The sequence below is a fragment of the Hydra vulgaris genome, chromosome 06 (genome assembly GCF_038396675.1).
Source record: "Hydra vulgaris chromosome 06, alternate assembly HydraT2T_AEP".
Classification (NCBI taxonomy): domain Eukaryota; kingdom Metazoa; phylum Cnidaria; class Hydrozoa; order Anthoathecata; family Hydridae; genus Hydra; species Hydra vulgaris.
The window spans coordinates 1,184,829-1,199,100 of NC_088925.1; the positions used below are offsets into that span (position 1 = coordinate 1,184,829).

Consider the following 14,272-nt stretch of genomic DNA (forward strand, 5'->3'; position numbering starts at 1 on the left):
TAATGCTTTCTTTGTATATAAGTATGTTATAAAACATGACGAATAAAAAAACTAAATGAATGAGTTGTGGCAAATTAGTTTAAGTTAAACTTGAAATAATTATCCTCAGAAGTTTATCAGGGCAAATAGTTTGTGTTAAAGTTATTTAAGCAAAGTAACAGAGCATATGGTTTGTAATCAAATTATAAATGGAAAGCATCAGAGCATATGGTTTGTAATCAAATTATACATGGAAAGTACCAGGTGATTAATGTTAGAATTCAGTAAAAATGGAAGCATCACAACCATGCATTCTCTTTCTTAACCCAATTTTAACATAATGCATGTTTCATATGTTTCAGATGTTTTCTACTTATTGTATCATTGCTCTATATTTCTTAAGATTGTAAAAATAACTTATAAAGCTATAAATAGATCTAAAAAAGAAAAAAAATTACAACAGCAATAAACAACAAACCATTTCTCATTTGAATGATAATACTTCTTTTTTTCATTATGTGTACAGAACTCATTTTCTTCGCAACATTTTACTTCATTATCTTCACAATTTTCTGCTTCATTTGTAACAGCTTTCTTCACATTTAACTCAATCTCACGCCTAATAATAAATTTCTAAACAACTTAAAATTATTTAATAAAATATAAACAAAACATATATAATAATTTCAAAAACCTTTTTAACTCCTCCTCCCTTAGTTGCAACTGAAGCATGCAATCATTAAGTTCCCGATACAACTCATTTGCTTTCATTAAACGCTCCTCGTATTCATGTCTGATTTTTCGAGCTTGTCTAAAAATAAATTGTTCTTTAATAAAAAAATGCGTTATCATAATGTGAACAAAAAAAAATCATTTCAGTTTGAAAAAAAGGTTTACAACATTTACCGAATTTCTTCCTCTTTTTTTTCCATAAAATCATTGTCAACTAGTGTTAGTTGAGAACCTTGTGATTTCAACCATTTAAAATAGTCTACAACTTCATGTCTCCATGATAACTTGAATAAGATAAAAATAAATTGTAAATTAAAAGATAAATAATAAAACTGAAAATTTAACAAAAAAAAAAAAAAAATTAAACAAACATCTAAAACATTTAAAACTAATTTATAATAATGTGATATTTTAAGTTTGCTCTTCTTCAAAATGATTTTCTAAGAACTTCAAAATGATTTTCTAAGAACTTCAAAATGATTTTCTAAGAACTTCAAAAGGATTTACGTTCTTAATTTTCTAAGAAAATTAAGAACGTAGTTCAGAAGATAGTTGGTATTTTTCGTAAAGTCATTTTTTCATTTTAAGAAGTTTGAATCATTTTTTTTAAGACTACGTTTTTTTTTAAATAAAATTTGTGAAAAGTTATATGACCCTATAAAAGTTGTATATGTTAAAAAAATGCATTAAAAATTAAACCAATTTGGTCTAAATTATAATAAATTAAAAATAGCCATGACAAAAGGCTTAAAAAAATCACGCACAGAAATATTTTTTATTTATTTTTTGAAAAACAATCTAAAAATTTACTTCAATAGAATATCATCTCTATATTTTATTGCGAACAGCTTCTTTTTTAAATAATACCATAGGAAATCTCCAAATTATTTTAATTTAATTGTCATCTATATAGACTATTTGTAAACAAAATGGCAAATGTACCATATATAGATTAATTTTAAACAAAGAAAGATATATAGATTTTTAATTATATATATATATATATATATATATATATATATATATATATATATATATATATATATATATATATATATATAAATATATATATATATATATATATATATATATGTATATATATATGTATGTATGTATGTATGTATATATATATATATATATATATATATATATATATATATATACATATATATATATATATATATATATATATATATATATATATATATATATATATATATATATACATGTATATATATATATATATATATATATATATATATATATATATATATATATATATATATATATATATATATATAGATGTATATATATATGTATATAAATTATTTGTAAACAGAAAAAGATGATCTAGGTCTTTTATTCTAGACATTGTGCACCCAGAATATTGTTGTTGCTAATCCATCCATCCTTTAGAGTGGGCCTGATTAATAACACCTTTTGAGAATATGGCACCGTCAGGTATTGAGGTTTTGTTTGAATATGACAGGTTTTAATTTTCCTCCATTGCAAATGATATTGCAAATGGTGCACTTTTTTGATGGTTTTGAAAAAATGATGGTTTTAAAAAGAACTTTTTAAAAAAGAAAAAAGAAAGAAAAAAGAAGAGTTAAACAATTAATAAAAGCAATAAATAAAAATAACAAATAAAAAAACAATATTTTAAAAATCAGAAAGAAAATGAAACAAAAAAAAAAGGTTTTGAAAATAAGTGGAAATCAAATAAAAATTAAAAAGAATCTAAGCAAATGAAGACAGACCATAACGTTAATGTTATAAAAATATAATTGAAAAACAAAGTTTTTTTTTTATGATCATGTATTTGTCAACTTATGACCACATATTTCTCAGCTTATATACAGCAATCTAAGAATAATTTAAGTTTGAAATTGAATCACACACAGAATAGAGAAATGCAAATTTTAGTTTGTAAATAATAAACTTTAATCTTTAAGATAATATAAGCATAACATAATCCATATGCAGTATTTTTGAAAGTTTTAATACATTGGTAAAGATTACTTTTGCACTGTGTATCATAGAGTCACAGCAATCATTTAAATGCAGATCACACACAGGCTAAAGATAAGTCACAGACTAAAGTTACAAACTTGTTTATTAGTCATTGTATTTTATGAGAAAAAATTGTTTTTAATGAAAGATGAATTATTACAACTTACATTTTACATTTTTTAAAAAAGGATATTACATTATTCAATTATTTCTAACTTGACTTTATTGTAAGACCAAAATTAACAAACTAATGGTCTTACATTAACACAAAAATAAAAAACAATAAAAAATAAAAATATTGAAAAATTTAACAAAACTCTTTATTATAGTTGTTTTTTTAACCAAATATGTCTAGTTAACAGCTTCCTAAATATGTCTAGTTAACAGCTTCCTAAATATGTTAACAGCTTCCTAAATATGCTAACAGCTGCCTAAATATAAAAATAAAAAGCTGTTAAAATTCAGACATTGAAATGAAGTTTCCTGATTTTTATTAACTATAATATATTAAAAAGGGCATCAAATCACATAGACTTAAAATAAAATTTATTTTATACATTGAATTATTCTGATAATTTGTGTTACTCATCTAATTTCATGCTGTTAATTTATTACATAATATCCTAATCACACATATAACTTTGCAAAATACAATTTACACTTTTAAATATATACCATGCCATTTTTGACTCTCATATACAATATGTTTGTCAAGTATGGGAACAATCCCATCAGCAAACTGTTACAAGGATATCTCATCTTCAAAATAAGGCATTAAAGATTTTTTTTTAATGTAAATTTACCTCCCCAAGGCCAAGAAGGCTACTTCAGACAATGAGGCTACTTAATTGTGGTTATCTCTCAACTCTATAACTCTGAAAGGCGAACCTTGAGAAAAAATCTCCTCCGCTGAGAAAAAATTTAAGGGTGGTACTACTGGGGACGTGGTGGGGATCAAACTCGGAACCTCTTGCTTATGAAGCGAGTGCTCTACCAATACTACATGATAATGTTTTTTCCGCAAGATATTGTATTTTCAGAATTCTTTTAAAGATTTTTAAAATTTTTAAAAGTGATCTTGTTCAACACCTTAATTGCCAGCTTGTCTAGAATTGTCAACACAAAAACCTGCCTCTTACCTTCAACAACTTCTGCCCTAAAAGTCCATTAATAATCTAAACCTAACCTTTGATATTTTACGGACATAAGTCCATAAAATATCAATATATAAAATCGCAAAATAACTTTCCCTGTGATCTAAGAGCTCTTCAGTCAAACTTTTCAAATGCAACTTATTCCACTCCTTCATAAATAAATAGTTGATATATCTAAAGATATGTGTATGTATATGTGTGCATGTATGTGTGTGTGTGTGTATGTGTGTATTTGTGTATGCGTATACTAGTATTATTAAATTAATATTATTTTTGTGATGGTTATTGTTTTTAATTTGATAATTATTTCTGTTACCATTGTTATTATTACTACTTCCACTCATTAATTATATTATGATTGTTATTGATTATTATTATAATAATAATAGTATTTTTATTACTATTAATGTTGTTATGCAAGTCTTTTAGTTAAGATTAGTACAATTACTATTTTTAAATTTAAATATCCATGAAGTGTAATAACTACATCAGAAATATATATATATATATATATATATATATATATATATATATATATATATATATATATATACAACCTTTGGAATTAGGGTCGGCATTCAGCAATGCCAACCTAACTGTCGACCTAAAAGTGTTTGAGGTCAGCAAAAAATTGCCGACCTCGTTTCTATGTTTTATGGTAAGACCTTTGCATATATATATATATATTCTGAAAAATAATTTCATGGATATTTACAAATAGTAATTCTTCTAATCTTAAGTTAACACCAAAAATATAGATCTTTCTATATATAATTAGTAATAATTATAATAGTAATGATAATAATAAAAATAATATTGATAGTAATAAACATAAAAACCACAATAAAAAACAACAACAATAACAACTATAATAGTAACTATGATAACAATAATAACAAAAATAATAAGTCACTTGTTATTATAAATACAATAGCTAAATATACATATAAGTTTCCATTTATATAACCATAAAATATAAAAATTTATTATAATATATTATAAACTCACATAAATAAGGTTAGGTGTCACTCATATAGTTAAAAACTAGTCAATGGAGTGACACCTAAAAAACAACAACAACAAAAAAAACACAAAACAGAAAGAATTATAAATAATAAAAAAAAAATCAAAAAGAAAAAAAAAAGAAAGAAAGGAAAATAAAGCCCTACTAAATAAAGATGATATTAATAATTGCAATAATAATATAATAATATATAATATAATAAAAAAAAAAATATTTTTTTATTATATTGTAAACTCACGGTAATTCAAACCTCCTAGGGGAATTAAAATTTACTTCCAATAACCGAAAGTTCGAACAACTGAAAATCTTCTTTAAAGTAACCTATTTCGAGTTACCATCAAATTTTAAAGTAACCTATTTCAAGTTACCATCAAATTTTAAAGTAACCTATTTCAAGTTACCATCAAATTTTAAAGTAACCTTTTTCAAGTTACCATCAAATTTTAAAGTAACCTTTTTCAAGTTACCATCAAATTTTAAAGTAACCTATTTCAAGTTACCATCAAACTTTAAAGTAACCTATTTCAAGTTACCATCAAATTTTAAAAGAAGAGAGTAAAAAAGAACTGAAAAACTGAAATTTCGTTTCATTACCTTCTAAATAAGCTACTTTAAGTTTTTACTTTCTAAAAAACAAATTTAAATCAAAAAAATAAAATTTTTACAATTTATCAAAAAAATTTATCAACGGAATCATGCTTTCTAAAACTTAACTTTTGAATGTTAGTTCCAAATTGACTGACTCTTTATGATTATGTCTTTGTAATGCTTAATCCAGTAAGTTAAAGTGTTTTGAATACTAAACTTTTTGGCTACATTCTTTTTAGTTTGACCTTTTTCCAAACTTTAAAAGCGAGATATTTATCTTTGATTGATAATTTGACATTTTTGCTCAATTTTTACAATAAAATTTGAGTGAAACAAAGAGAGCTTATTAAAAAAAGGTAGTCTATTGCACCAATGACCCCCAAGGTACAGGCATGGTACTTCCTCCATGTTAAAATTTTTATTGCACTATGTTTAATGTGTTTAACTTTTTTATATTACGATAATGTTATCTTTTTTTATATATATACATACTTCGATTACATGCGATAAAGTTATATTTTGTAATGCAATGCAATGGTATTTTGAGTTGAAGAAAATCTTTGAATAACTGACATGGTGTTTGACAAGGGGAGCAAAAAATTACTTTGAATAAATGAAATTTTGAATAACTGCTGGTTCGAATAACTGATGATTATTTGCATGAGTTTGTTAAGGAAAATTCACTAGGAATGAAAATTGCTTCGAATAAGCAGGAAATTCGAATAGGTGCCAGTTCCAACAACCAGGATTTTACTGTTTACACATACTTACCCACATGCATAGGTACACATATTTGCACATAAATACACATGCGCACATACATACACTTACATACATATGTTTACATACACATATAGAAACATATACATATACAGCTTTAAAATTATATACATTTTTAAAAATGTCCAATCAACACAAAACTAAAAAAATAGATACTGATCAAACAACGCACTAAAACATATAAAAATATGTACTGTATACTACAATGCCCAATGAACAATACACAGGAATACAAAAAACAAACAAATAACAACACCAACTACAAAAAAAAAACAATGCAAAACAGAGCACAAAATTATATTATAAAATAAACAATGTACAAAAATACAGGACAATTTAAACTGAACACAAAAATACACTACATTTGAGCAATGTGCCAAAATAACTTAAAAAATTAAAGTTAAAAACATCGTTCTTTTTTTTTCTTTTTTCGCTGGTAATGTTTGTTGTTCTTTTTTATTATTATTTTCTATTTTTGATCATTTTTAAACATTTAACTTCGTATTTAGTTTATGGTAGTTTTTGACTTTTACCATTTCTTATTCCTCCTCAGTCATTTTTCTATTTATATTATTTGATCTTGTTTTTACATTGTTTGTTGCTGTTTTGTATATATATATATATATATATATATATATATATATATATATATATATATATATATATATATATATATATATATGTATATATATAAATATAATTATACATATATATATATATATATAGATATATATATTTATACTTATATATATATATATATATATATATATATATAGATATATATATTTATATATATATATATATATATATATATATATATATTATATATCTATATATACATATAGATATATATAGATATCTATATACCTATCTGTCTATCTATCTATTTATATATATATATATATATATATATATATATATATATATATATATATATATATATATATATATATATATATATATATATATATATATATATATATAGATAGATAGATAGATAGATAGATAGATAGATATTGGTTGAATAACTATGGTTACCTGCTTGTTAAAATATTTTTTCTTTGGCATTGTTAAGACATCAGTAGCAGCAATATCTATATGCATAAGTATCTGTCGAAATGAAGGTCGATTTTTTGCTTTGTTATTCCTATTTTTAGAAAAAGATTATATTAAAAAATATATATATTCAGGTTACAAATAAATTAAAAAATGCTAATTAAATATAACAAAACAAAAAATACAATTATAGAAATTGTCTTTAATATGTGTGTGTTTATTTTGATAAAAATTAAAATTAATGGGGAAAAAAAGGATAAAAATTAAAGTAAATTTCATTTTATTTCTTAAACTGTACAAATTATGATTTGAAATGCATTATCAATATTAAGTGGTATTTGCCTAGTCATCAATAGAACTTAAGACTTATGAATTAAGTTGTATTTGTCATTAATAGGACAGTAACAAGAATTAAATCTTCTTTAAAGAACTAAATTATTTTTTTGGTAAACCATAATATTTTGAAAACTTCTCTGCTGTATTCTGCTTACAGGCATGAAAATATTGTGAGTTTATTTCTTTTATCATGAGAAAAATATACAACAAAAAGATGCCATGAAACCTGTAGTTTAAAAAATTTGTTACATTTAATCCAAAGCCAAGATTTTCATTTTCAAAGCAATGCTTAACGCTAAAACTGGATGTTTTATTGGCTTCGGGTTGATCTTAATTAATCAATATTGGTTTAGTTGATCAATATTGGCTTCAAATTGATCAGCAAGTATACACATTATGCAATAATGGCCATCTTCTAGTGCACTTCAATAATGTTGAAGATTTTTTGAAGAATTTTTCACTGACATCCTGAATCAGTTCAAACCTACCAAATATGAATAAAAGAAGCGTTGAATAAAAACCATTAATAACACAAACCTAAATTTTGACATCTTTAATTTTATTTGATTATATTTTCATTAAATTAATTGGACTGTATTTTCATTGAATGTATTTGGACAACGACTTCTACATTTATTATGATTACTTTTCTGGTATACTTTTTAGCTGTAATTTTATACCAATTTGAAGGATAGCTAACTCCTTGAAGGAAAGCTAATGAAAGGTCCTTAAAGGATAGTGACTCTATATATATTAATATAATATATAATGACATGAAAAAACATGTAAATAAAGAACCAGAATTAACAAGACAAACGTATGAAGAAAAAAAAATATATAAAGTTTTATAAAGAGTAATTTATTACTCTAAATGAAGAATCAAGGAAATAGAGAAAATTAAACTTTTTTATTTACAATTAGATTAAACTTTTTTAAAGAAGCAACCATGGTAACCATGGTTAACATAAAGTACAAAAATTTAGGTAGCTGAAATAATAGATGAAGGTTGTTTAGAGAAACAATAAAAACATCTGCTGTAAAGAGCAAGAGATAAAAGGCATTTCAAACAGTATTTCAAAAGCCATTGCTTGATATCAAATTAAAAAAAAATATCATTTATTTAAAAAAAAACAACCATAAAATGTAAAAAAAAAAATATATAAACAAATGTTTTTTCAAAGCTAAAAAACCATAATAAATATCTTCAATAAAAAATAACTTACCAGCATAAATTTAATAATAGTTTAAACCCCTCTGGACAACTGCTAGGAATCGGCAATTTCAAACTATTATTACCAACTCCCCATATTAATGCTGAGTAATCAACACCCTGTCAAAATTAAATGTGACATAATTTCTTTCCATATAACATGCATTATAGTAGTAAAATATGACAAAAAAAAGCTATAAATGGTGTATACAACAAAAGCTTCAAAAAAATTGACTTTCTTTTTTTTTGTTATTTACCTCCTCAAGGCCGAGAAGGCCACAACAGATGAGGAGGCTACTTAATAGTGGTTACAACCCTCTTTCCACTCTATGACTCCAAAACATGAACCTTGACAAACAAGGCCGCTGCGCTGAAAAACAAGTTGAGCGCGGTACTACTAGGGACGTGGTGGGGATTGAACTCAGAACCTCTCGCTTATGAAGCGAGCGCCTTCCCACTACACCACTACCGCACTACTTTCCACTACACCACTACTTTCAATAAATTTATTTTGAAATCTTTTGTTATATTTTTGAAGATTCTGAATGATTTTTGAAGTTTTGAAGATTTATTAAAGAATATGGTGGAAGAATTATTAAAGAATATGTTTTGAAGATTCTGAATGATTTTTGAAATTTTGAAGATTTATTAAAGAATATGGTGAAATAAAGTATACATATATATACATATATATATATATATATATATATATATATATATATATATTTATATATATATAAGAAAAAACAACTTTTTCTATGGTACTTTAAGTTTCATGCCTATATGGCAATCATCAGCCATTGAATACAAATTCAAAAACAAAAAAAACTGCTAAAAATTACAAAATACTGTGTAGTGGGATCTTAACGTCGCTAAGACATACTTGATGGCAACGAAAAAACAAAATATTAGCTAATCACCGGTGTCAAAAAAAGATTAGAGGAATTTATTCTTGTGTCTGCATTTTGAAATCAACTCATTTTGTTTATATAACAAGTTATCACCTTTACATGTTAAAATAAAGAATTTAATATATATATATATATATATATATATATAAAATTTAATATATATATATATACATATATATATATATATATATATATATATATATATATATATATATATATATATATATATATATATATATATATATAACTTAATATATATATAGATATATATGTGTGTGTGTGTGTGTGTGTGTGTGTGTGTGTGTGTGTGTGTGTGTGTGTGTGTGTGTGTGTGTTTTAAGAGCTTATTTTCAAAACGTGTTAAGCACCATCTTCAAAAAAATACAAATACTTTTAAATCGTGTTAGCAAATATTTTCAAAGATTTAAAAATAATTTTATTTTCAGGACACGATATGATTTTTTAAATCTATTTTTAAAATGCTGTTTCTTTTGGACCCATCGGAGTGTGTGTGAAAGATAATTTTCTGCAAGCGCTATAAACATCTCTAAGAAAAACTTGAAAATGGCAGACTATGATTGTTTTGATGAAAGTGTTGTATTAGCGTTAAAGTTGCAAAAAAGAAAAGAGCAATGCTCAGCAAGAGAAATGAAAAAGTTATTTCAACATTCAAGTGGAAAAAAAATTCCTTCTGTATCGTGTAGTCACTATGCAGGCTTTTGCAAGGTGAGTTTATTTGATTTTATTGTTATAAGATTATGTTATAATAATCTTGAAATTCATAACAAATTTATTTCAGACTTGAGATATTACAACCGACAATCTGTTTAAATGTCATACAGAATTCTATTGTAATACCAACAGAGTGCTTCTATACTATGCTTAATATAGCCAGTATTAAAAGAGCCAGGTGAAAAATAATGAGCAAAAAAAGTTAAGCTACAAGCATTAAGTATTTTTATGCATTGAAGGATACAAACTAAAAGTTTGCCAAGCTTCATTTTGTTCAGTATTGTGTAAGTTTACAACTATTTTTAATTCAGAATAATTTGCATAAGTTATGCATGTATATTTTTTGAAAAAATGTTTTATTGACAAAAGTCAATATTTTATTTCTTTATATTTTCTAGCCATAAATCCTGATAGAGAAATAAGAATTGCAAGACACTGGTATGAGCATGGAACAACCAGACCTTAAAATAGAGGAGGAGACAGGAAGAAAGTAGCTTTTTCTGAAATGAAAGAAGCTATTAAAAACCATATTCAGACTTTTACATGCAGAGCAAGTCATTATGGAAAAAAAAGTGCTCCTGAACATAAATATTTGCCCTCTGATTTGAATGTAAAACAAATGTACCAACTTTTGGATAAAAATAGTACAACTATTGCTCAATTTATAAACCATTACAATTTAGCATTTGGATACCCAGCAAAAGATATATGTTCTACATGTCAATTGTTCTACATGTCAATTGTTCAACATGTCAATTGTTCTACATGTCAATTGTTCTACATGTCAATTGTTCTACATGTCAATTGTTCAACATGTCAATTGTTCTACATGTCAATTGTTCTACATGTCAATTGTTCAACATGTCAATTGTTCTTATTTATATTTAGTTTATATTTAGTATTATAAGTTGATAAGTAAAACTAAAGTAACTATATAATAACAATAATAAGTATATTTAATAATAAGCAATAAATAATAATAATAATAAACAATAAGTAAAAAAAGAAAAAATTAATGAAAAATAAACAAAACAAAGCTAGAAAAAATAAGAAGAAGAAGAAGAAGAAGAAGAAGAAGAAGAAGAAGAAGAAGAAGAAGAAGAAGAAGAAGAAGAAGAAGTAGAAGAAGAAGAAGAAATTACATGTTCTGTCAATTACATGTTCTGTCAATTATTCAAGTTGTCATTGAAAAACTAAAATATTAATGATGACCAAAAGAAAAGAAAAACTGCATTTGATTCTTCACCGAAGGAAAGCAAGAAAATTTTACAGTTTGTCTAATGATATCCACCTAAATGCGATGACTATCTGCTTTGACATGATAGAGAACCTTGTGCTACCCAAATTATCAATAGGAGAAGCCTACTATTGTTGGCAGCTTTATTTATATGTTCTTCTTTATTTATATATTCTTTATTTATATGTTCTCTTTATTATATGTTCTTATTTATATGTTCTATTGTTATTCACAGGGGTAATCTCAGTCTATTACCAATATATATTTTTTTTACTTGGCGAGAGTGTGAGAATCGAAAAGATTCAAATATGATCTGTTCAGCTGTACAACATCTATTTAAAAAATGATCTAATGGATAAGTGTTCTGATGTTTCATCACTTCAGCTGTTTTCTGATTCAAGCTATGGGAAAAACAAAAACATAAATATGACATCTATGCTTCTTGCTCTAAGGAAGGAATGTTTCAAGAAACTGCATATTACACATACGTTTCCAGAATGTTGGCACTCATATCTGCCAGCAGATTGTGTGTTTGGTCGAGTTCAAGTTTGGTTGATGGAATTTTCCCAAATCTCTTTAAGATAGCTAAAGTGACATTAATACATAAAAAAGGTTCTCTACTGGATTACTCTAATTATTATCCAATCTCTCTTCTCTCAAATATAAGCAAACTATTTGAGAAAGCTATGCACAATAGACTCTACAACTTTCTGGAGAAATTCAAGTGTCTTTATAAAAATCAGTATGGGTTTAGAAACAATCATTCAACAACTCATGCACTAATTGATATAACTGATAAAATTAGAACAGCTTTGGACAATAAATTGTTTGCATGTGGTGTTTTTGTTGATCTCCAGAAAGCCTTTGATACAGTTGATCATTCCATTCTTATCAGAAAGTTAGAGTACTATGGTATCAGAGCCACAACACTCCAATGGTTTTCTTCTTATCTTCAAAATAGAACACAATTTGTTTCTATTAATGGGATAGAATCTGAATTAATAAAATCAACAAATGGTGTCCCACAAGGCTCTGTATTAGGACCATTACTTTTCCTTCTCTTTATTAATGATCTTAGTACCTCTCTAAAGTTTTCCATTGCTTACCACTTTGCTGATGACACCAATCTGCTTTTAATAAATAAATCACTTAAAAAGATAAACAAAAATATAAACCATGACTTAGCGAATCTACTCCAGTGGCTTCTATCTAATAAATTATCACTTAATTCCAAAAAAACTATTATCTTTAAATCAAGTCAAACAAAAATTAAAAAGCACCTGAATTTCAGATTAAGTGATCAAAAAATAGATACTGTGAATTTTATCAAGTATCTTGGTATCAAAATTGATTCTAATTTAAGTTTTACATCCCATCTTCAAGACTTAGCACTGAAACTTAGCAGGTATGTTGGCCAAAGTTCGACATTATCTTAATCTTGAAACGCTTCTTAACATATACCATCTTAGATATGCTTGTCAAATATGGGGACAAACCCAATCTCTAACACTTAAAAGATTATCTCACCTCCAAAATAAAGCCCTAAAAATAATCTATTTTCAGCATTTTAACTCTGACCCAAATATCCTCTACTACATATCAAAGATACTTAAGTTAAAAGACCTTATTCAACACTTCAACTTAGTTTGGAAACAGCAACATTTGTTTGGAAACAGCAACATAAAACCTTCCTTCCTCCTTTTACTTATAAAAAAAATACTCGTTACCAACTTCGATCAACTAAAAGCTTCAAATTATCTATACCTAAACATAGACTTGTTTATTATGGATATGAATCGATTAAATATCAGAGCATATGCACATGGAATAGTCTCCCCTCACAGTTAAAATCTCTCCCTACATTTTCCAAATTCAAAAACAGTGTATTTAATTTTTAATAAAACAAGTATTCTTCCTAATTTCTATGTTACTCTACTGCTAACTATCTACTATCCATCTTAACCTTATTCACTTTAATGCTGGTCTATAACTACTAATAATTGATCTTTTCTAAAATTCTCACTATTATAAATATTGCTATTTTTTAATATTGTTATTATTATTATTGTTGCTATTGTTGTTATTATTACTATTAATATTATTGTTATCATTACTATTATTATTATTATTATTATTATTATTATTATTATTATTATTATTATTATTATTATTATTATTATTAATAGAATTGTTATCTTTATCATTTGTATTATTATTATTTTGATTATTATTACCAATAACTGGAGTTTTTATTATTATTGCCTATTATTATTACCGATACTTATATTACTACATTATTTACAATGTTGTTACTGTATATTATTATAATCTACTTCTCTTTTATTGCTATATTTTAATTAGGTATATAAAAGTCTTTTATTCTAGATAGATGTATAAAAGAAATTTGAATTATGTCCTAAATTATCAAACTTCTTACTTAATTATTATTCTAAAAGTTTTTTTGCTTAAGTATTGTTCTGTTTTACAATTTTTTTGTGTGTGTGTGTGTTTTTTGTGTGG

General features: G+C 24.9%; 1 protein-coding gene across 5 annotated transcripts in view; it reads right to left on the bottom strand.

Moving 5' to 3' along the window:
- LOC100199949 (mitogen-activated protein kinase kinase kinase 12) overlaps positions 1-14,272 on the bottom strand; it is a 41,487-nt gene that overhangs the window by 1,638 nt on the left and 25,577 nt on the right. For all 5 annotated transcript variants that reach the window (XM_065798927.1, XM_065798930.1, XM_065798932.1 and 2 more), the window contains exons 5-9: positions 8,886-8,992; positions 7,309-7,417; positions 886-995; positions 674-790; positions 458-598 (exon numbers count right to left, since the gene is read on the bottom strand). In XM_065798927.1, coding sequence (XP_065654999.1) covers positions 458-598; positions 674-790; positions 886-995; positions 7,309-7,417; positions 8,886-8,992 — 584 coding nt within the window. The remainder of the gene's footprint in view (positions 1-457; positions 599-673; positions 791-885; positions 996-7,308; positions 7,418-8,885; positions 8,993-14,272) is intronic.